At 46.2% G+C, this 21,560-nt stretch overlaps 2 protein-coding genes across 9 annotated transcripts; both read right to left on the reverse strand.

Annotated features, from left to right (window-relative positions):
* Positions 1 to 5,390: 5,390 nt before the first annotated feature.
* On the reverse strand, positions 5,391 to 10,288 carry GTF2A2 (general transcription factor IIA subunit 2). The gene is made up of 5 exons (XM_034409408.3): positions 10,122 to 10,288; positions 8,463 to 8,596; positions 7,695 to 7,799; positions 7,032 to 7,158; positions 5,391 to 5,718 (listed from the first exon to the last, which is right to left on the reverse strand). Exons 2-5 carry the CDS (start codon positions 8,532 to 8,534, stop codon positions 5,693 to 5,695), a joined length of 330 nt encoding a protein of 109 aa, XP_034265299.2. The 5' UTR covers positions 8,535 to 8,596; positions 10,122 to 10,288; the 3' UTR covers positions 5,391 to 5,692.
* Positions 10,289 to 11,519: 1,231 nt separating this feature from the next.
* On the reverse strand, positions 11,520 to 21,162 carry BNIP2 (BCL2 interacting protein 2). Of its 8 annotated transcripts, none has more exons than XM_034409402.3 (11): positions 20,980 to 21,162; positions 19,431 to 19,556; positions 18,733 to 18,797; positions 17,551 to 17,718; positions 16,336 to 16,512; positions 16,118 to 16,220; positions 15,585 to 15,716; positions 15,305 to 15,391; positions 15,112 to 15,210; positions 14,414 to 14,449; positions 11,520 to 12,935 (listed from the first exon to the last, which is right to left on the reverse strand). In XM_034409402.3, exons 2-11 carry the CDS (start codon positions 19,478 to 19,480, stop codon positions 12,887 to 12,889), a joined length of 966 nt encoding a protein of 321 aa, XP_034265293.2. In that variant the 5' UTR covers positions 19,481 to 19,556; positions 20,980 to 21,162; the 3' UTR covers positions 11,520 to 12,886. The 8 variants fall into 8 exon arrangements, with proteins under 8 accessions (XP_034265293.2, XP_034265296.2, XP_034265295.2 ...); XM_034409405.3 differs by having other exon boundaries at positions 19,431 to 19,571; positions 20,980 to 21,069; XM_034409404.3 differs by having other exon boundaries at positions 17,551 to 17,653; positions 20,980 to 21,064.
* Between the last annotated feature and the right edge of the window lie 398 nt (positions 21,163 to 21,560).

The following is a 21,560-nucleotide window of genomic DNA, read 5'->3' on the forward strand; positions in this document are numbered from 1 at the left end:
CTGCGCCACCTCGGCTCATAGTCCACTCTTTTTAAAGCATGCTTCTGAGAATTTTTTTTTTTTTTTTTTTTTTTTAATTTGATTTATATGCCGCCCTTCTCCGAAGACTCAGGGCGGCTTACAATGTGCTCAGCAATAGAATTGGTTAAATGGAAACTAACAAAGAAGAGAAGCAACCAAGAACTAAGGAGAAACGTCCTGACAGAACAATTGATCAGTGGAACTACTTGCCTCCAGAAGTTGTGGCTGCTCCATCACTGAAGGCTTTTAAGAAGAGATTGGACAAACATTTGTCTGAAATTGTACAGGGTTTCCTGCCTGAGCAGGTGGTTGGACTAGAAGACCTCTAAGGTCCCTTCCAACTCTATTTATTCTGAATTCTGCATTGAAGTCCACCTCTCTTAAAGCATGCTGGCTGGGAAATTCTGGGAGTTGAAGTCCACCCATCTTCAAGTTGACACGGTTCAGAAACACGGGGCTAAGTCTAGCTTTTAAACCAGCTTCCACATTCAGATTGTCCTAACACAAGCCAAGAAGATCGGATGGGTGTAGGAGCTAGCTGGGGAGAGAACATTTGTAGGGATGATGGGAAGTGTAGTCCAATACATCTGGTGGACCTCAGATTAAAGAGGAATATGACACAGAGCCTTTGGTTGAATTCTGCTCTTTGTCTCTATTTCTCAGTGGTGTTTATAGCTGCTACAATGTGCCATGATGTAAGGGAGGTGCTCGAATACGTTTTAGGATTGCCAATGAAGCCCTACATATTTCCATGTATGTAACTCCAGGGTTTAATGTCACACTGGGTTTCCAGGGGTTTATTTATGGATGTGCCAATGTTTGTGTGTCTACATTCAAAAAGGCCACGCTGTTAAAAAAAATTCAGAATAAACTAAAGCACAGTTTCTATTTTTGGTTTTTGTGGGCACTTTGACTCTCATCCTAAATCCAGGAGATGATGATGATCCAGGGCAATTTGCAGGCTCTTTTCTTTGGGGGGCAGGAGGAAGTGGGGGGGGGGAATGTCTATGGAGATTCTCAATTATCCTGGTCATGGTTGTCCCTAAGTTCAGAACTGAAGAAGCTTCTCGGATGAGAAGTGAAACATTTTCAAAGAAAAACAAACAAACAAGGAAGTCCAGTTGCCTTTTGGACAAAAGCAGCTGTGGGACTTTTCTTTGGGGATTGTCACCTTGAACTGGAATGAGAAATCGGCATTAAAGCAAAGCAGTTGAGAAGTTGATGCTGCTCTCTCCATCTGCTTGAGCGGGTCAAAAACGGGTAAATGCCAACCTGCAACCTCTCCCCATCCTCCCGTCCCAGAGCCCAGCAGCCCCCCCTCGCCTTCTCTCCGAGAGAATGGCTCAGCAGAGCAGCCGATCCTTCCTCTGGCTCCCTGAACAGCCCCTGGTGTGGCAACACCTGCATTTCCAGAGCTGCTGCTGCGCAACGCCAAGTCCAAAGAACGCCCTTCTTACAAAACTGCAATGGTGGGCGGAAAGGATCTTTATCTTTATTCTTTTTTTGCACTTACCTTGAAAATAAGCCTCACTGGCCACACCTGTTTTACCACACACTCGTCCTGGGTCTCCTTTGCCAAACATCCAAAGGGCAGAGCCAGCCAAAGGGGCCTATTGAGAAGAGTTGTCTTCTACCTGGACTTGGGAGGGGGAAAGACTGCTGTTCACCTGCCACACCTGCACAGAGGTTTCTCAACTTCCTGGCGGTTCACAGGAGGCTGCGTTTAGGTTGAGGGATGCATGATTTGGGTAGGTTTGGTAGCCCCAGATCATCCCCAAATTTTTAGCATTTGAAGTCAAAGAGGGAAGCTAGCAGGGGTGAAATCCAGCAGGTTCTGACAGGTTCTGGAGAACCGGTAGTGGAAATTTTGAGCAGTTCGGAGAACCGGCAAATACCACTTCTGGCTGGCCCGAGTGGGGTGGGAATGGAGATTTTGCAGTATCCTTCCCCTGCCACACCCACCATGCCAAGCCCACAGAACCAGTAGTAAAAAAATTTAGATTTCACCACTGGAAGCTAGGAATTAATGGAATAATATCCCCCACCCCAACACACTTGGCAAAGCTGGTGTGCAGAGGCCCCTTTCCTTACAACTTGTAAATGTTTGAAAACTGGCAAGGAGTCAAACCACCAACTCACCTGTTCCGGTTTCCCTTTGCCGCTTTGAAATAGTTCCTATTCTCCATGGGCCCCAGCTGGCCAGTCTCAGTGAGGGACTTTGAAGGTTCAGGTGAAGTGGCTCTCCCCAAAAAAGCCATAAAGTCAGGTGCCAGTAACCAGGAGTTTTTGTAAACTTCCAGATACTGAAGCTGAAGCTCAAATACTTTGGCCACCAAATGAGAAGAGAAGGCTCCTTGGAGAAGACTTTGGTGTTGGGAAAGGTGGAAGGCAAGAGGAGGAGACGACAGAGGAGGAGATGGTTAGATAGTGTCATTGACGCAGTGAACATGAGTTTAGTCAAACTCCACAAGACAGTCGACAACCAGGAGAGGGGGGGGGGGGTGGTCTGGCGTACTGTGCTCCATGGGGTCATGAAGAATCAGAGGCAACTTAGCAACCGAATAACAAATTTGTAAAGTTCAGGTACTATATGGAAGAATCAGGTCAACTAACGTTCAACACTAAACTGGCGATAGACAAGGGTCAACTGAATTCAGGAAAAGGGGGATAGACTTGTTGTCTTATGGCTGCACATTGACTCCAAACTGATGACATGTCTAACCCTGCCATTCAGCTCGGCCTGAAGGGTTAAACATGTCACTAGTCTGGAGTCGTTGCGCAGCTGCAAGACACCCAAGTCCAGCCGCCGCCCCTTGAATTCCGTTAACCCTTCTCTATCGCCAATTTAGCTTTGATCGTTAGTTGACTTGTGTATAGCTAATCAGAGTGGCCTTCACTCTGCTCTTTCTCCAAAATTGTATCTCTGCCACCTTTGAAGGTTCTTCCTCATACCCAATTCCTATTCTCTTAGTCTCGTTAGCACTGGATGACCAGAGGACACGTTGGAGAAGATTGAACCAGATCATCCTTTTGGTCTTTTCCAACCTTATAATTCCAGGACTTTGCATGTTTCTACTGGAGTCAATAGTGATATAAATTTCATACTTGGATCCGGCTTTATTGGCTCACCTGCCTACAGGTAAACATTGTAAAGACAATGCTTGGGCCTAAATATATCAGCACTACCTCAAACCAGTTGTTCATGGTAGCAAAAGCAAAACTCTCTTGCGCGCAGTGTTGTAATAAATGTGCGGGAAAGGAAGCATAACCACATGGCAAATAAGCTGCTCAAGTAACTATTAATCTCAAACTTCAAAATTTATTTTGCAAGATAATACCGTGTGACGTAGAAAGTCCTTCTCCCCCCCCCTTTCCCAAAAAAAGCAAACGAGCCCAGTTTCTCCCTGGAGGAAATTACTCAAGAGGGTCATCAAAGGAACAATTGTTTGAGTAGAATTTTGCCACCAATCATGGAGAGTGACATGAAAACAGAGAGCCAGCAAGCCCAAGGAAGCAGAATTAAGCTGGTAAAACAGTTCGGGATTAGATACGCCCTGCCAATTCTGGTTTCTTTTTACTATATGCTCATAAATTAAATGCACAAATGTTTGTTCAAGGGTTGACATTAAGCTGACCGGTCCATGATTACCTTCTCAACAACTTCACCCATCTCCCTGTTTCTTTTGACATGTCCCCAACTCTTAGCTCAGTTAAAACCTCCCTTTGCACTTACAGTCCTCAATATAGGACTGCAAAGGAGCAGTGCATTATGGACGTATGTCATGACTGTTGAATGCTTGGATCAGGTGACCAGAGGGGGCACAACCATCAATCAAATCCAGGTCATAAGTCTTTTTCAGATCAGTCGTTAAGCAACCAGTCAGGGGCTATCTGTACAAGAGGCTCATTTTGTTATCTGGTGTGGGTGGATGTGTGTGTGATGAGTCCACAGCTGGTGCCTTGATGTAAGCTTTAGAGCAGGGGTATCCACCCTTGGTCACTTTAAGGCTTATGGACTTCAACTCCCAGAATTCCCCAAGCTGGCTGGGGAATCCTGGGAGTTGAAGTCCATGCGGCTTAAAGGAGCCGAGATGGGATACCCCTGCTTTAGCAAGAGGGAATGTAAATGCCTCTAGCAGACAGCTTGGAAGACCCCAACCAAGTAGAGGGTAACCATCTTGATTTATTCTATCTGCCACAAGCTTCTGCAAAGGTGGTTTAGAGTTACGGATTTGTAAAGTCCTTCTGAAGCAGGGCAACCCCTTTTCACATCCTTCACATGCCTGTCACAGTACTGTAGCACTGGAGTTTTTTTTCAAGAAATTTCCACTTGGCCAAAGCGTTTTTAAAAAATCATTAATCTGTGACATCTGGCAGCCATCAGATCTCCAGCTATGTCCGCTGAAGCATTGCTAAGTGTTCTAAGGGTTGCATGCAGAAAACAAGTGCCCGTTTGAAGCTTTTTGTAAAGGCCTCAGCTGCTGCCCAACAACCACACACTTCAGGGAAAAAGCAGTCCTAAAAGCCAACGAGGAAAAAGGATGTGCCTAGCCTTGAAGCCGATCTCCTTATCAAAATGGCACAAAGGATATTCGTCTTTGGAAATTAAGTATGTTGCTATGCCCACAATCAAGTAATTGCCTTATGGCACAGATAGATGGCTTAACTATTTCGCAATAAAACAGAAACCAGCCAGGGAACATTTTATCTGAGAAATCGGAGTTGAGAACAAGCAACGTTCTCATTGGCTGCAGAAAAATGTGCAGCTCCAGGGAGCAAGGCTTACTTTCTGTTGCAAATATACAAGTCGAGTCCTTCATCGCTACTCAGCATGCTTGGAGGAGCCCATGAAGGCAGAATTCAGGTTGCTGAACTCCCAGTTTGGGATTCAAGACTAAACTTGGGTTGTTGATTCTCCCTAAATTAAATGTTAATTTTAAAAAGGAGATGGGGTATGTAATGATCCCAACACTGAATAAAGTTGACTTTGTATAAATATACAAAAGAATGAAGGCTATTGCTTAACGCATTGTAAGCCGCCCTGAGTCTTCGGAGAAGGGCGGCATATAAATCAAATTAAAAGAAAAAAAAATACAGGTGGCTACACAGGTTAGATATAAAACATGATCTCGTGAATACAACAAAAATTAAATATATATATATATACAGAACCATGTTTGAGCATTTTTTTAAGGACAAGAATAAGCCATTCTTAATTTTGGGTTTAAAGCATACCAAAAAAGATTGGCTACATTTGCAAAGCTCCAAGACTGGCAAAATAGTGAGATTTTAAAGGGGGGCAAAACAGGCGAATCCAACAAGAGCTGATTGTACATAGGAAGAGGATTCAATACTTATCACACCACTAAAAGTTTTAAATAAAATATTTATTGGTGACCTTGATGAACCCAAAAGTAGCTGTGAATGTTTCATCCTTATTTTTGATCCTGTTTTTTTTTAAAAAGCCAAAATCTTGCTTATCTTCGTCACCGAGCCAACGCCCGGAGGTGCCTAATGGGACCTGGCTAAGACAGTTCCACAAGGCCTTCCAGAAAAGGTGAGCCTGCATTATTAAAACAACTCCTGACAGAGTCTTTCTTGGCCCAGGCTGCTCCCCTGGAAGAAGCCCTGCCCATCCAGTCCACGTGGGCGCAGAGGCCCCGATCCCCCTTCACTCCGCCGCATTGGAACCTGTATCTGGAGGCAAGGGAAACACCGGGTGAGAAACACGGCTCAAAAACCAAAGCTGCACAGAAGGAATGGAGGACTTCTTTATTCCTAATAAGCCACGCTGGTCTTGTGGTTAAGGCACCAGGCTAGAAACTGCAGGACGGTTAAGCTCCAGTCAGCCCCAAAGCCAGCTGGGTGAATCTGGGCCCGTCACTCAGGCCCAGGAAGGAAGGTTGGGGCAAACCGCTTCCAAAAACCTTGCCAAGGAAACTGCAGGGACAAGTCCAGGCAGTGTTTGTTTATATCTCCCCTTATTTTTACAAATAACTCAAGGCAGCGAACCTATCCAACAAAGCTTCCTCCTCCTGTTTTCCCCACAACAGCCCTGTGAAGGGCAGAGAGAGAGGGGGAGGGAGGGAGGGAGGGAGAAAGCAAGTAACAGGGAGGGAGGGAGGGAGGGAGGGAGGGAGGGAGGGAGGGAGGGAGGGAGGGAGGGAGGAAGGAATAGCAGAGACTTATATACCACTTCATACTGCTTTTACATCTCTCTCTAAGCGGTTTACAGAGTTAGCCTATTGCCCACAACAATCTGGGTCCTCATTTTACCGACCATGGAAGGCAGGCTGAGTCAACATTGATCCAAAGATACAAGGCGTTACGTGGAAATTCCTAATCTGGGGCCCTGCTCTCAACAGACCCAGCCTTCCACCAGCATTGCAAAAATGGAAACTGCAGGATGAAACGGAGGGTTTGATGTGACAGCTCAGGAGAAACAAGTCAGGTAAGAAGAAGCCGGCCACGGTGTGTGTTACTGTCAGAAGGAAGAAGGAAGCACTTCTGCAAATACACAGATCAAGAGGTCTGTGCAGCTGGAATGGCCACAGGATTCACCTGACATGCTGAACATCGCGTTCAACAACTGCTGTCAGGTGAGGGAAGTGAGCTGGTGAGTTTACACAATGAGGCTATGTATTAACAGGCAATAGAGAGCTTCTTCGTACCAGGGAACCTGCCCTTTTGTTGATTTTGGCAGGCCGAAGTGTGAGTAAAGGTGTTGTTATCCTTCCTAAGAAGTCGCCTTTGGCAAATGCCAAGTATCTTCAAGATAGAGAAAGGGAGACCTGCCCAAGATTAAACCATTCCTGGAGCTGCAATTTTAATATCCACTTTTCGAGAGGGGAGCAATCGTGGATCTGCCTGGTTTCGGTATCCCTAGAGCGGAGTTTTGCAACCTTTAACCACTTTAAGCTGGGTGGGCCGATTCTGGGAGTTGCAGTCCCCCCCAGCTTAAAGAGGGCCAAGGCTGAGGAACACAGACATAGTAACCCCCACCAACTTACTTTTCCCATCGCAGGCCACGATTTTGACTTTATCCACTTTCACCACCTCGGTGACCTCTCTGAATTCCACGTCATTCAGTACGAAGGTCCAAACGTTGTCGCAAAACCTGTATGTGTTCAGAGAGCCCTTTGGGAGAAAGAAGGGGGGGGGAAAGGGGGGCTTAGGAAAAGGGTCTTAAAAAGGTCTTTCTCAAAAGGCGGTTTGGTCTGGGTTCCCCTCCCGCCCTTTTTTTTTTTTTCTTTTGAGGAAGAAGACCTGGATGACTGAGAATCTCCACAGATGCTTAGGAAAAGGGAAAAGCAGAAAAAACACTTCACACTTGTTGAATTGGGCGGCTGAGTTTCTGCCTTGGATGCCTGGAGCTCCCTTCTCTCTTCCTGATAAAAAGGCAAGCAGCCATTCTGGAAATAGTTCTATCGCCCCCTTGTGGCCATCAAAGGAACAACCGTGAGCAGGAGAAATATTGGGCTCAACTGCGGTCGTAAATCGAGGACTACCTGTATTCCTTTTGAGCCTTACGTTAGAAAGGGAAACTAGAAGAAACAGATTTAAACTATGGAGGAAGAAAAACCCTATATTCTGCTACCATTTCAGGGGCTTCTTAGAAGAGAGTTGCAATCTGATGTCTGTATGCAAACTTAGTCAATGCCAGCATTTCTTACCCTGAAATTGACTCGGTTTCTGACCCGCTGGGCTAATGAAGCATTGATAGCTTTGTCAAACTGGAGAAGGACTTGGAGAGCGAGCTGAGGCGTAATCTGCTGAGACTGAAAGATGGAAGAAGAAAACTTTAAACTCCAAAGAGAAACATTCACCTGCCCAAAATCAGAACTTCGTTTGGATATTCACACATGGATTGGCGTATCAAGTTTGTCCAAACAGCCAAAACTTTTAGAGCACAGATTAGATACAATTTCAACCTGCATGACTTGACTAGTTTTTCCAATTCCCTTCAACCACCATACAAATGCAGAACTCTAAAGATGCTTAAATCAGTATAAATGAGATTCTGCCCATTTAACTTCAGGAGACTAGCAAACATTGTCCATTGGAAATTGGAAACCCTTGTCTTGCGTTTGAGAAACTGGGCAGTTAAGATTATTGCCTTCTTTTGTAAAAACCTCTCCTATTATCATAGACATCCTTACTCTCTGCTTCTGTCTCCAATTATGATACGGAGGAAAAGCAAGCCCTCTTAACATTGTTTTCACTAAGCCAGAGGTCTTCAAACTTGGCAGCTTTAAGACTTGTGGACTTCAACTTGAAGTCCACAAGTCTTAAAGCTGCCAAGTTTGGGAACCCCTGACCTAAGCAGGATGTATTGCTTTGATCTCTGACTGCAAAACTAATACGCATCTACGTAAATCGTGTTTATTCTACTTAAGCCATTTATTCAGACGGATGGGAATAAAAAGGAGCTTATATCTTACCTGAATGAGCTCATCCAGGCTTTCTTGAAGGCTGTTTCCCAAGGTGGTGTTCCTGTACAGTTGGTAAGCCATGGCTGAAGGAGACAGAGGCTGATCATCCACAGATCTGAAACCACTCAACTTTCACTAAAGACCTGGAAAATTCAGAATAAGAGTTATACTGGGTGAGGGAGGGAGAATGCACGTGACACACAGACTGAGATAAAAGAGAGCTTCCAGCCAGTTCAAGACCAGTTCCTTCTTTCTCACAAAACATACACTATAATAAAAACACCACTTAGCTTGCTTGCCGATAAAATCCCACCTACACCCTGCTCTTTCAATTACAGGTAGTCCTCGGCTTATAACCACAACTGAGCCTAAAATGTCTGTTGCTAAGCGAGACATTTGTAAAGAGGTTTTGCCCCATTTTACTCCCTTTCTTGCCATGACTGTTGGGTGAATCACCATAGTTGTTCAGTGGTTAGAATAACTGTGATTGTCACTTTGAATGTCCACTCATCGGTGTACATTAAAATGAAATTTTAAGCCAATCTGGCTTCCCCCCCTTGACTTTGCTGGTCGACAAAAAGGGGGAATCCCATGACCCCAGGACGCTGCAACCGTCATAAATAGGAGTCAATTGCCAAACATCTGAATTTTGACCATGTGAAACACGGAAATACCGCAAGGGTCGTAAATTGAGAAGTGGTCATAAGTCACTTTCTCCAGGACTGCTGTCACTTCAAACCGCCACTAAATGAACTGCTGTTAAATGGAGGACTGCCTGCATAGTTGAGTAATGATGCATGGGTGCATCTCTGGTTGGAAAAGGAGGCTTCACAGGGCAGGGATTTCCCCCCAAACTCCTGCTGCAAAGAGGCTTCGCCCCACCACTGACCTCCCACCCACCCCCACCCCCAATGCCCACACAGGTGGAGGTGTCAATTCAATTCCCAATTCAACTCAACCCAACCCAACCCAACCCAACCCAGGTGGAGGTGTCAATTCAATTCTCAACTCAACTCAACTCAACTCAACTCAACCCAACCCAACCCAACCCAGGTGGAGGTGTCAATTCAAAACTCAACTCAACAACTCAACTCAACTCAACTCAACCCAACCCAGGTGGAGGTGTCAATTCAATTCTCAACTCAACAACTCAACTCAACTCAACTCAACTCAACCCAACCCAGGTGGAGGTGTCAATTCAAAACTCAACTCAACTCAACAACTCAACCCAACCCAACCCAACCCGACTCAACTCAACCCAACCCAACCTTTATTGCCAAAGCGCAACACGTGTCCAATGAGGAGGAGGAGGCAACGGGCCCTTCCTGGGCTACGGGGGTCCCCAACCAGCCCCAAAGCTCCTCTTGCGGGGGTGGAGGGGTGAGGAAGGGACCCCCACCCCCCACCGCCTCTCCTGCGCACGCGCTCCTCCTGCCTGCTTGGCCAGAAGGGGGCGCCCTGCCCGGGCTTTGCAGGAGACCCGCGCCCGCCTTCGCCCCCCCCCACCCTCCGCAGGCGCCTGTGGGCCCCGGGAGAGCCGAGCCGCGGGGCCTTTGCTGACCGGGGGAGGCTGGTGGGGCAGGGGGCGCACAGCCAGGCCCGGCCGGCTGCGGATGATGGGACGCGGAGTCCCAGGCAGGGCAGGGCGGGGCGGGAGGGAGCGGCTACCTCGGCGAGGAGGGCTCCTTCGCCCTCACGGGGCCCGCCGGCCTCCTCCAGACCTCCGACGCGGAGAAACGGGCCGCCGGCTCCGATCCCCGCCTCTTCCCGACAGCACCGAGCGGGGCCCGGAAGCGGAAGTCGATGTACGCCGCAGGCGTGACCATAGAGCCTCTGCGCGTCGCCGAAAGCCGCGATCGCGCGTGCGCATGCGCTCCTGAGGAAGGGGTGGGGGGGAGGAGAGCGGGCGTGGAGCGTTCGGCAGCGAAGCGAACGTGACGGCGCCCGGAAAGGTCGGCGCATGCGTGGAAAAGGCAGCCGGCGGGGGCTCGCTGGGTGGTTCTTCCGCGTTCTACTTGGGGCGGCTTCGAATCGCCCTTCGGGAAACGTTCTTCGGCGCTGGAGGGTCTTTTATCCGTTAGGAATGCAAGGGAAAGGCCCTCTGCGCACGCGCGGAGGAGCTCGGGCGCCCCACTGGCAGGGTTCCTTGGGTGGCCCTTGGATGGGAGGCCACCAGGAGATCCTCGGCTGTAAGTAGAACTGGAGCAAACGCTGCTCAACGCCCTCCTCCTGGCACCAAGTTAGTGGCCCAGATGAGGACCGGCAGCCCAGCCAGGTCTCCCCACCCACTTTATTTTTATTTATTTATTTAATTTTATTAAATTTCTATACCGCCGTTCTCCCGAAGGTCTCAGGGCGGTGAACAGCCACGAGATAAAACACATAAATACAAAAAATTTGAAATGAATTAAAAACGAATTAAATAATTTGGCTGAATTTAAAATACACTTCTAAACTGAACACAGACACAAATGCCGCCTGCAGATTTTGCCAAACCTCCACCAAGGAAGCAAGAATAACCCCCGTTCTAATAATAAAAAAAAAAAGTGGCAAAGAAGAGAAGAAAATGTTTTTCTGTGCCTAATATTTCTCTTTTTTTGCTGTCTGGCATTTGAACAGGTGGGCCACCGCTTCAGACCCTTTACAGCAGTGTTTCTCAACCTTGGAAGCTTGAAGATGGGTGGACTTCAACTCCCAGAATCCCCCAGCCAGCAGCGCTGGCTGGGGGATTCTGGGAGTTGAAGTCCACCCATCTTCAAGCTTCCAAGGTTGAGAAACACTGCTTTACAGGAAACCAAAGAAAATCCACAGCATTTTAAAATCAAGTCTGGGTTCTTATGAGACAAACAAGCAATGTCTGATCCAGCAATTATTCTTGTCGTTGGCCCAATTAACGCAACTGCCCCATTTTCCCTCCCTGCCCTTCATGGTCGTGCTACTTAACAACCGTTTTCACTCCCAACACTGTGAAGACTGGGGGTTTGTTAGGCAAGAGAAGTAGGGTTTTTCCCATCTTAAAATAAATAAGTTTAAGCATTTGTGACAAACACCCAATTAAAGCCATTCTTTATTTAAAAACATTTTATTGACTGGGTTATGAACTGACACAGGGGCGGTATTTTTCCGCCCATAAACACTGGGAACAAGAAAAGGCTGTGTTGCTAACGACACGCACAAATGTTAAATACAAATGAAAAGGGAGCGATGCCCAAGCTTTCCAAAAAACGCTTTTAACGTTTCTGCTACTATCCACTATGGCTTTGATGATTAACCCGCTAGGAATTAGTGCATATGACACATCCGCGCCCTTTAACTGAGGAGGCCGCTCTTAAAGCAGCCATTAAAAACAGGTAAAACATGCAACACAAACACACACATACACACACACACAGAGACTCCTTTTTCAAAAAAGTGTATAAAGTGAAGCTAGTGCTGGTGGAAAGTGCCGTTTCAAGAGCCTTGCTTTCCAAAGTATGAAATAACCGCGTAACGTTGTTCTCCCACCCTGGCGAGAGACCCAGGGTGGACTCCATAGGCTAAGCTGTCCTTGGCCCTAACTCTGGGTACACTTTCTCTACTCTCGTGTGCCACATCCCGATACCATGTTCTGCAACTCTGCTCCACATTATGGGGTGGGCGGCAAACCAGCAAGGCACATCAGCAGAGATCAGAGATCTCCTTGGGTAGGAGGCCACCACCATTCCGCTCTGGAATGTCGCCCAAATTCCCAAATATTTTTGGGAAATATTCCCATCCCTGGGCATCCAGAGCTACAGAGCCTCCACCAGCCCCAACATTCAAACAGTAGTAGTGGTATTCTCAATTACCGGATCTTTCTGTTCAGAGGGGAGGGAGTTGAAACCTCAGAGTTTCAACCCAGAAGGGCTTGGACGGAATCGAGTTTGTGCTGAGGACACCCAACTCAAGGGTTAGGCACATCCCACAGTGGAAACAGCAAAGGATTCTTGCTAGGCGTAGCAGATAACCAAAGTTACATCTTCTTTAGCCAAGAAGCATTTCACCATATATAAGAAATTCTCATGCATTTTATTCCTAAATAAACGACAACCGTCATCGGTGGGCTAATGTGTCTCAGGAGGTTTTTTGCAGATGAACATTATAAAATATGCGTCGAAGAGTCATAAAAATATATATTATCTCTCCCCTTAATGTTGAAGCATATAAATACTTACTGAATAAGCATCGCGTTATAACAATGGGTGCCCCTCCTAGGATGCCTTTGTGACACTGCCGTGTGAAAGTTATAAGAAAGGCAACTACGAAGTGTCGGCATCACCTGGGACGTGCAAACCCACTCAGCAGTGCATCATCCAACAGGCCAAGTCCGGACGCAGAAGGCCAGCGTGTTCTTCAGGACCTCAAATCCCCCAGCGTGTTCTTCACTCTCGGCTTGAATTCAGAAATAGTTCTTTTTACTGTTCAGACTTCTGCTCCTGTTTCCCATTAAGTTCTTGATCAATTCTGCTCATTGGAGAGAAGAAAGACATGCCATATTTTGCAAGTGTTTGCATGGAGGGGAAAAAAAAGAAAAGAAACTTATCATTTAGCAATTGCGGTGAAACAGTTATTACAACTTAAAGCAGGAAGTTTCCTACAGAGACTTGAGGGGAACTTTGAATGGTGATAAGTTACAGGGAAATGAAACTGACTGGGCAACTCTTCCTCTGCGGAGGTCAAGTGCGAACAGCCGGGCTCACACGTGCAGAGTTCAAGCTTTAATGTTGTTCTGCCTATAATATAGGAATTTCCCAAGTATGGCAGCCTACTCCTGGGAGCAATTCGATCAGGTCCCAAGGAATTTAGGGGAAGTTGACCATAGCCCTTTTGGGAATGAAGATGGGATCAGCTTTTGGGGGGTTTGCCAAGTTTGCAATATTCTGAGCCGTCCCTCCAAAGGAGAAAAAGGGGGAGGGGGGATTTGAAGCAATTATAGACGATTATAGCACTTTCTGGATCAAATGGATTTGTTAATCAGCCACAGCAATAAATGCAGTAGATTAGATCCTGTAGTCAAAATGTTATTTATTAGCAGGCTGCTCTTGTTAAAAGCCCCATCAGAAATATTCCGCATGCATTGAAAAATAGGGTGGGGGGAGAAGGGGAGGGAAGGGAGGGGTTGCAACCGCAAAGAGCACAACGTGGAAAAAAAGAAGTAATTCCCTCAGCTTTTAAGGTAGATGAACAGAGGTTGACTGAGTCACAATCTCCCTCAGCCTAAAATTAAGGAAGTGGGGGTTTTTTTAGATGTAGCTGCACAATTTTAACAAGAACAATTTGCAGCTCTCAATCTGAAGGTTAGTGTCAATATAGGTAGTCCTCCACTTACGACTCTTCACTTACTGACCGTTCAAAGTTACAACAGCACTGAAAACTAAGTGAGTTATGGGCCATTTTTTCACACTTACGACCGTTGCAGCTTTCCCATGGTCATGTGATCAAAATTCAGACACTTGGCAACTGACTCGTATTTATGACGGTTGCAGTGTCCTGGGGTCACATGATCCCTTTTTGGGACCTTCTGACAAGCAAAGTCAATGGAGAGGCCGGATTCACTTAACAAATGTGTTACTGACTTAACTGCAGTCATTCACTTAACGACGGTGGCAAGGAAAGGTCGTACCATGGAGCAAAGGTGACTTAACCAAAGTCTCACTTAGCAAGAAAAATCTGGGGCTCCATTGTGGTCGTAAATCGAGGACCACCTGCAGTTAGACAGCCAAGACTCAGCTTTGGGGATTACTTATTGTTCTTGGAAACAAGCAGAGGTAAGTCTGGGCAGCCCAGCAGGAGTCCAAGAACCGTGCAAGCTCTTTGCAAGGGGGAACTCACTCCCATCCCCACGTGCTGCGTGCATTCCAGCTGCCTTCCCCCCTTCCCAAAGCCAGCCCAGAGCAGAAAAGGCGAGAAGACACGCATTCCTGATCAAGAAGTGCAGATACCTTTGGAGTTTCTTTTTAAATTTTTCTTCTTCATACCTTAGTAGGGAAAATTCAATTTTAGTACAGCCGGTGCAGATTTTCAAACTCGCCAAACCCAAGCCAGCTGCATATACTTAGCCAAGCACTTCGCAGCACCGACGTATAAAAATGACATTAAGCAAAAGGGTTTTTCCCCCCAGACGATTGGGTGTCTCCCTCCAAAGTTTAGAGCAGTTGGGCATCTCGGATGTTCCATCCCCTGGGAAGGGAGGGTAAGATCCCAGGCAAGCAGCTGGAACAAACTTAGGTAGAAAGCATGGATTTGGAACCTCCGTAATAACAGTGAGATCCATCCACCGATGGAACAGAAGTTGCCTTCAGAAGTTGTGTGAGCTTCATCATTGGAGGTTTTCAAGAAGAGATTGGGCTGCCCTCTGTCAGAAATGGTGTAGGGTCCCCTGCTTGGGCGGGGGGTTGGACTAGATGACCTACAAGGTCCCTTCCAACTGTGTTAATCTGTAATCTGGGCAGGGCAGGTGACTTCTCTGAGAAAGCTCCCAAGAGTGCCAGCAATTCATTTGGATTTTAACAAACAACTCCCAGGAGAAGCCACGTTTGGGAGGAGGTGGTGGTCACTATGACTCTATCCCAATTCCCTTTGGACCCAAACGTTCAGGCAGTCTTTGGGGGGCCGTGGACAAAAAAGAAAGGTGACCTACTGTTTTATGCATTCGGGGATGGTAACGCTGTCCATGGGAATGAGCTCTGCCAGCTCTGCCAAAGTAAAGACGTATCTGATTTTTTGGCTGAATTTTGAGCTGAAAGAGACAGGAGGGAAAACAGTCACCGCTATAGCGCTAACCACGCGGATGCGTAGCTTAACCAAAAAAGGGTAAATATGATGTGCGTTACCTAATAAATGGCTTTGTGACTGCCAGAAGTGTTCTAATGAACCAGGAAGGATGGACTATTATTAAGGACTTCAGGTTTTTCCTTAACCTAAGATCAATAAAAGCAACACAGAGTTCAGCAACGGAAGGCAACAGGCTGGCAACACCACTCTTCCCGAAAAATTACGTGATCCCAGTCCCATAGGAGAGACATCCCCAATTCCCACCCTTCAAAGAATTTGTACTGCTCTTCCAACTGGCTGCGCCTCTTCCTGTATCCCCCTCCCCCAATTTAATCTTACCTCCTATCAATTTGCTGGTAACACTTCCTGAGCCAACCTAGGCTGGGCATTTTCCGTCGTGTGGTTGCCCCGTTGAGATAAACAATCATATAGCTCTCCGCTATTAATAATTCTAGGGAGCCAATAACGTATCTGTGGGAAGGAAAAGAGGAACAGCTGTTGTAGCAGCTTGATTCACACTAAGACCAGACAAACACAGATAGTCCTTAATTTACGACCACAATGGAGTCCAACATTTCTGTTGTTAAGCGAGTTTGGCCCACACTTTACAACCTCTCTGTGTGTCAGGAGAAGCTCCCAAAACAATTTGATTGCTTACTCATCTTTGAAAATGAGAAAGACTGTTCAGATGGGAGAAATTTATCTCGGTGGTACTCCACACACCAAGAACTGTGGCTTGATCTCTAGCATTTCCTGTAAGAAGGACGATGGGCCATCCCTCCCAGCTCCTCGGACAACCATTCTTCCAGGTAAGATGGATCGAAATCTAACTCCACATGAAAGCAGGGTTACCTGTTTGCTCCACCACTTACTTAAACAGATTATCCATTAAGTATCGGTAGTTTGGCTGACTACTTTCTGGCATGAAGCAAACCGCGAAGACAATAATTGCATTTAGCCCATCCCCGTAATAGCCTAGGGAGAGGGGGGAAAAAAAATAGCAATCACAATGATGCTTTTTCTTTAAGGCTTCCTGCGGTTGCAGAGAGCCACCTTGGCCAACCAAGCATTATAATAAGTCAGCACTCACCTCCGTGACTAATTACTTTCTTGTAGGGCTCAATGGCCTTCATGTCCACGCGGTGACCCTGGTCACCAATCTGGTACATCCGCCATCGCCGTTCTTCCTCCTTCTCTTCCGATGCCGTGTATTCCAGCAGAGAGCCCTTCCGAGCAGCATCGGAGCTTTTCTGCTTTGGAAGATCATCTGGCCACCATGGAAACAGAGGATTGGAAGCAGCGTTAGATTGTCAGACCAAGGTTTCCCAACTCCAGCAACTTTTAAAATGTTTGGACTCCAGCTCCCAGAACTCCCAAGGCCGCATGGATGGGTTGGTCAGTTAAGTGTTTCAGAGTGACAGGCTCCTATTTTGAAGGGTCAACATTCACTTATGGAAATGAACAAGGAATCAAGGAATTAAGCAGTTACTGAACAGAATGATTTTAAAGTCAAGATACTTGGGAATATCAAGTTACCCTTTTCTTTAAAAACATGGAATCTCTTGCAGATTTTTAAAATCAATGTGAGTTTCATTCTGATTAATGTTCTCTACATCTACATTCTACATCCACAAAGAGTAATCAGCATTTAAGTTCGACACACCCAAATTCCAGAAGCAAGGCCTTTTTAAAAAACACATTCAGAGTATTTAGGGTGGTGCAGACGCATACTGAAAACTCTTTGAGAAGTTGACAGCTGGATGGTTTCCCTTCAACTATCATTTCCCCACTGATTGTTAAGTTTGGTACAAAATCATTGTCACTGCCCTGATTTGCAGCAGTCATGCAAATAGACAAATTTTTCAATCAAAGCTACGCCTGATATTGAAGGGGGGGAGGGGCGCTAGCGAGGACTAAATCATCCTCCTGGTTTTGTTACAGAGATTTCAGTAGTGCAAGCCTTACCACAGAGGTGGGAAAAACTACTTCAGCAAGTTAGTAGTTTGTTTCCAAGGACAGAAGGCTGTGTTAAGGGAAACTATCCTCCCAGGGAAACGCAGACAGCGGCATTAAAAAGAGAAGAGATAGAAACCTTATTGCAATGACACACAACCGAACCCGCCTCTCACCCACAGTAAAAAAAAAAAAAAAAAAAAGCCAAGCATTTGTGGAGTGGTGGACTCTGCACCTCCCGTTTCAACGCATGTGAAATATCCATACAAAGGAGCAGGCTCAGCGACAGCAGCACCCGAGAGGGAACATACCTAAGGATAAAACTTCGCTATTTTTTTTAAAAAAATCTTACCTTCCCACTCAAACTCATTATTGCTGTTCTCCGAGGGGGTGTCTATATCATCCAAGTCAATATCTCCACTTGCCTCTAAGCCAGATAAAATGGACTCTTCACTCTGATCCAAAGTCAAGTTTATATTTGGAGCTATTAGTTTCTTCTTAACTTTGTTGCCATTAATTTCTAATAGGTTGAAAGGTAGGGGAAGATAAGTGATTTCGTGATAAATGTCAAAGCTAGAAAAAGAAGCCTCAAAACTAGAAAAGAGACTATTTAACAGAAGGGGGACAGCTAGAAGTTATTTTACTTGGGGTTGAGAAGTAGGGCTAATAGTTGAAGGCCCGTCAAACATAAGCATTATGTTACAATCTTTCTTTACTTTTTAAAAGGGAGATCAAACAAGCACTTCATTCAGCAAAGAAATTAATTATATACTCAACAGTTCTAGAATTAAATACAAGACTGTTTCTATTCTGTTTGAAATCCATTTTGACATTTTTGCAGAGATCATATACGTAACTTTAGTCATTCTAATAAAGTGAGTGCTTATCTTTTATAAAAAACACTGTTTATTCTGTGTCCATTATGATCCATCAGAAGCAAACATAATGTTTTGAATTCCTAATGCGACTGATCTTCAACACTCCAGTCCCTCTTTATTGAAATGTTCTGACCTTATCAAAGGTAGTCTGATTTCAAACCATTTTCATCGTTATGATAGTCAGTTTCAAGGTTAGACCACTCCTGGGAAGGCTGCCTCAGTCTTCTCCAAAGTAGGAAAACCTTGAGAGCAGGGGTGTCCAACCTTGCCCACTTTAGAAGTGGATCAACTCCTAGAACTCTCCAGCCAGCTGAAGTTCACAAGTCTTAAAGTGGCCTAGGTTAGACACCTCTGCTATACAGAAAACAGTATCTGAAAGCTGGAGAATTGCAACATCAAAATGTTTTGCTCACTTCTAGAATACTGGAATTAGCCAGGGGAGTATCAGACAAAACAAAATCTGAAGTGAAACATCAGAATATATCAAGTGTTCCACCAGAGTTTCTTATTCTTACTGGATCAGTTTCAAGGCTGTGAGATGAAGCACAGGCCTTCGCCATCTCTACTTCTACCTCAGCTGCCTTAGTCCCAAGGCCAAGTTCACAATATCTTGAGGGCATCAAATTGCCTTCTCCAACCGAGATGGATGCACTTACCGGATTGGTCTCCTCTTTCATCTGGCCCAGACATAGCCTCCATTTGGTCATCTTCTGGCAAAGGTCTGGAATCGAAGGCAGACATTAAATGTAATCAAGATCAGAGTTGCTTCCTTTCCTATTTCCTTTCTGTAACACTAAGAGTTACAATAGCTCACAAGCAATTTGGTTCCAAGTGGATGGCACTACTACTTCCGGATCACTTGTGAGTCCTGTTGTATCAGGAGACGACGCACTAACATGAACACCTCAGGACTGCACAAAAGTCCAACCTGTTCATGTGATATCTGCATACCTTCTCAACCCTTGCTGCATAGACAGCTGCCCACAATGGTCTGTAAAAGATACCTTTGCTAATCAGGACTGCTATTACCACTAGCATATAAATAACTCATTGCAATAATTTTGCATTAATTTTCATCATCACCGGCGCCTTGAGTAAGAAACTGCTTGAGTTTCATAGGCAAGGAAATTTTTTGTACATTGTAAACGTATTTCCAAACTTCCCCGGACCACAAAGATTAGCCTAGGCTCACATTGTGCACTTGCAATCCAGTCAAGCTCCTTGAATGCAGTATGAGTCCACCCTGACAAATGCATCTTCTGAAAACCTTGCCCTGAGGCCACACTGCAAATTATACAATCACTGACATCATTTTCCAACAAAAGTGAACCAAAACAAGTTGGCTGTGCCTTACCTGGGAAAGTCTTCGTCCTGCCATTCCTCCTTAACTTCCACTCCTTCCATCCTCAGCTTTGCCTCAAGGGCTAACGCAGCTCCGTCTTGATCCAGAGTTCCGTATTGTTGGGGGAGATGTGAGGAACTGCAAAATATGTTTCTGTTGAAGACGTGCTTAGTCAGGCCAGGAGTGGCTTCCTAGGAAGCTCTAATTTAGCATCTGAATTAATCCACAGAAGAAACTGGGGCAGTACATTTATGCCAAAGCAGCAGCAATTTTTCCATTTCTGCTGAAATATTCCACAACCGACCTGCTGCAATTGATGCATTTTCTCAGAGTGTGCCTTTACAGATCTGTTTGGAAATTGATCTCATCACACAAAGACTGTGCTCATCAGCCAGTGCATGTATGTATAAACGCAAAGAGCTGCTACACATTACCAATATACACATTCCAACCAAGCAACAAAACTTCTGAGTCAAGACCTCATTTCTTCCAGTCTCGTTTAATGTTTATTCATCAAACGAAAATTACAAATCCGAACAAGCACAACGAAAAAAATTAAAATGTAACAGGGACGATAGGCACATTAAGGACCCCTTGAGGACCTCTTAAATATGGGTTGAGGTCCACAGAAGTTAAGTTGGAGTTTTGGGAGTTGGAAGTCCACAAGTCTTAAAGTTGCTAACTTTGAAGACCTCTGCTTTGGAAGAACACTGGTAGGAGAGGCAACCAGAGTTTTGGGTGTATCCAGCAATGGCTACAGGGCAAGCTTTAAAAGGATATTAATCATAGTCCCTTGAAAGTGAGTTTTCTGCCTACTCAAGCCCCGGAGGAAACAACATTTGAGTAATTCCACTTCCCATTAGAAGGGTGAAGCAGGAAGCCAAGCTGCAGATTTCAAAATAGCCGTACTCCATCCAGTTATTGTAGGAGTCGGTCACCAAATTTTGATCACGTGGCCATGGGGAGGCTGCAATGGCCATAAGCATGAAAAACAGTCCTAAATCGCTTTTTTCAGTGCCGTTGCAATTTAGGACGGTCACTAAACGAACTTTCGTAAGTGGAGGATTATCTGTAAGGCTATATAGAACAGGGGTCTCCAATCTGAGTCACTTTAAGACTTGTGGAACTTCAACTCCCAGAATTCCCCAGCATAGCAAAGTTGGAACCCCTCCCATGCTGTCACTCCAAGGAATCCCTGCCCAATCACATTCAGTGGGACCCGAATGAACCAATCAGGTGGGCGGGGAGCTTCCTGGCCCCTCCCCTGAAAGGGCTGGCCCCGCCCTCCTATGATATCGACCAGGGGGGCTTTGACGATGACCTGAGGCCGAATTACGAGCAGCCAAAAGAGCAAATATGGGGGTTTTCCCCCCTCAGAATCAGGGCCCCACCCACCAAGAAAGAAAACAGCACAGGCTCCCTGCAGGTAGAAATCTAGCTGGGGAAGGATCTGAGGGGGAAGCAGGGGAGAGGCGGAGGACCTCCTCCCCGCCCCATTTCTCCTCTCCGAGACCCCCGCATCCCATAATAATCCCTCGCCGGCCCTGAAGAGAGGACTCACCTCAACGCGGTGCCTCTGTCGTTCACAGCCGGCCGGAACGACCCCTCCCGAAGGTGGCGACCCTGCCCCGGAAGGACACGTGAGCAAACAGGAAGCAGGACGCAGCCCCCCTCCTTTCCTCAGGAAACGGAGCGGGCCGCTATTTTGCGCCTGCGCTCTGTGAGGCGGCTGGAAGGGCGCGGTAGAGAGGGGCCAAGAGCGCATGCGCTGAGCGGTGCTCGACTCCGGCTAAGGCCTGCGGGTAAATTGCGCATGCGTCTAAAGCGAAGATTTCCTTCTGGTTTTGTCGCCGCGCTGCCTTCGTCTCCCGAGTCGGGCAATGGGAGTGGTCTACAAGGTGGTGGGCGTGGTTTATGCAAATAGTTCTATTGGGCATGATTTTCTGCAGCGGCGGGCGCCAGGTTGCAAATGGGCAAGGAGGAAGGGTGTTAATTTCAAAGATTGCATGATGCAATCTTTGCAGATGATGATGATGATGATGATTGCAGAATAAGTGGCTGTCTGCACGCATGCAGTCAGACTGATTGGGAAACCCTGGGCTGATTCACACAGCACGCTTCAATATCAAACTTGCATAATCT

The sequence above is a fragment of the Pantherophis guttatus genome, chromosome 13, assembly GCF_059756535.1.
Source record: "Pantherophis guttatus breed Tessera chromosome 13, ASM5975653v1, whole genome shotgun sequence".
NCBI lineage: Eukaryota > Metazoa > Chordata > Lepidosauria > Squamata > Colubridae > Pantherophis > Pantherophis guttatus.

Coding starts and splice junctions, on each gene's coding strand:
- GTF2A2 (XM_034409408.3), bottom strand. CDS start 8,534: ATGGCTTACCAACTGTACAGGAACACCACCTTGGGAAACAGCCTTCAA. Junction 7,800..8,462: donor GCCTGGATGAGCTCATTCAG/GTAAGATATAAG, acceptor TCCATCTTTCAG/TCTCAGCAGATTACGCCTCA. Junction 5,719..7,031: donor CGTGGCCTGCGATGGGAAAA/GTAAGTTGGTGG, acceptor CCTTGCCTCCAG/ATACAGGTTCCAATGCGGCG.
- BNIP2 (XM_034409402.3), bottom strand. CDS start 19,480: ATGGAAGGAGTGGAAGTTAAGGAGGAATGGCAGGACGAAGACTTTCCC. Junction 15,211..15,304: donor GTCACAAAGCCATTTATTAG/GTAACGCACATC, acceptor TGTCTCTTTCAG/CTCAAAATTCAGCCAAAAAA. Junction 14,450..15,111: donor ATCCCCGAATGCATAAAACA/GTAGGTCACCTT, acceptor TTCCCTACTAAG/GTATGAAGAAGAAAAATTTA.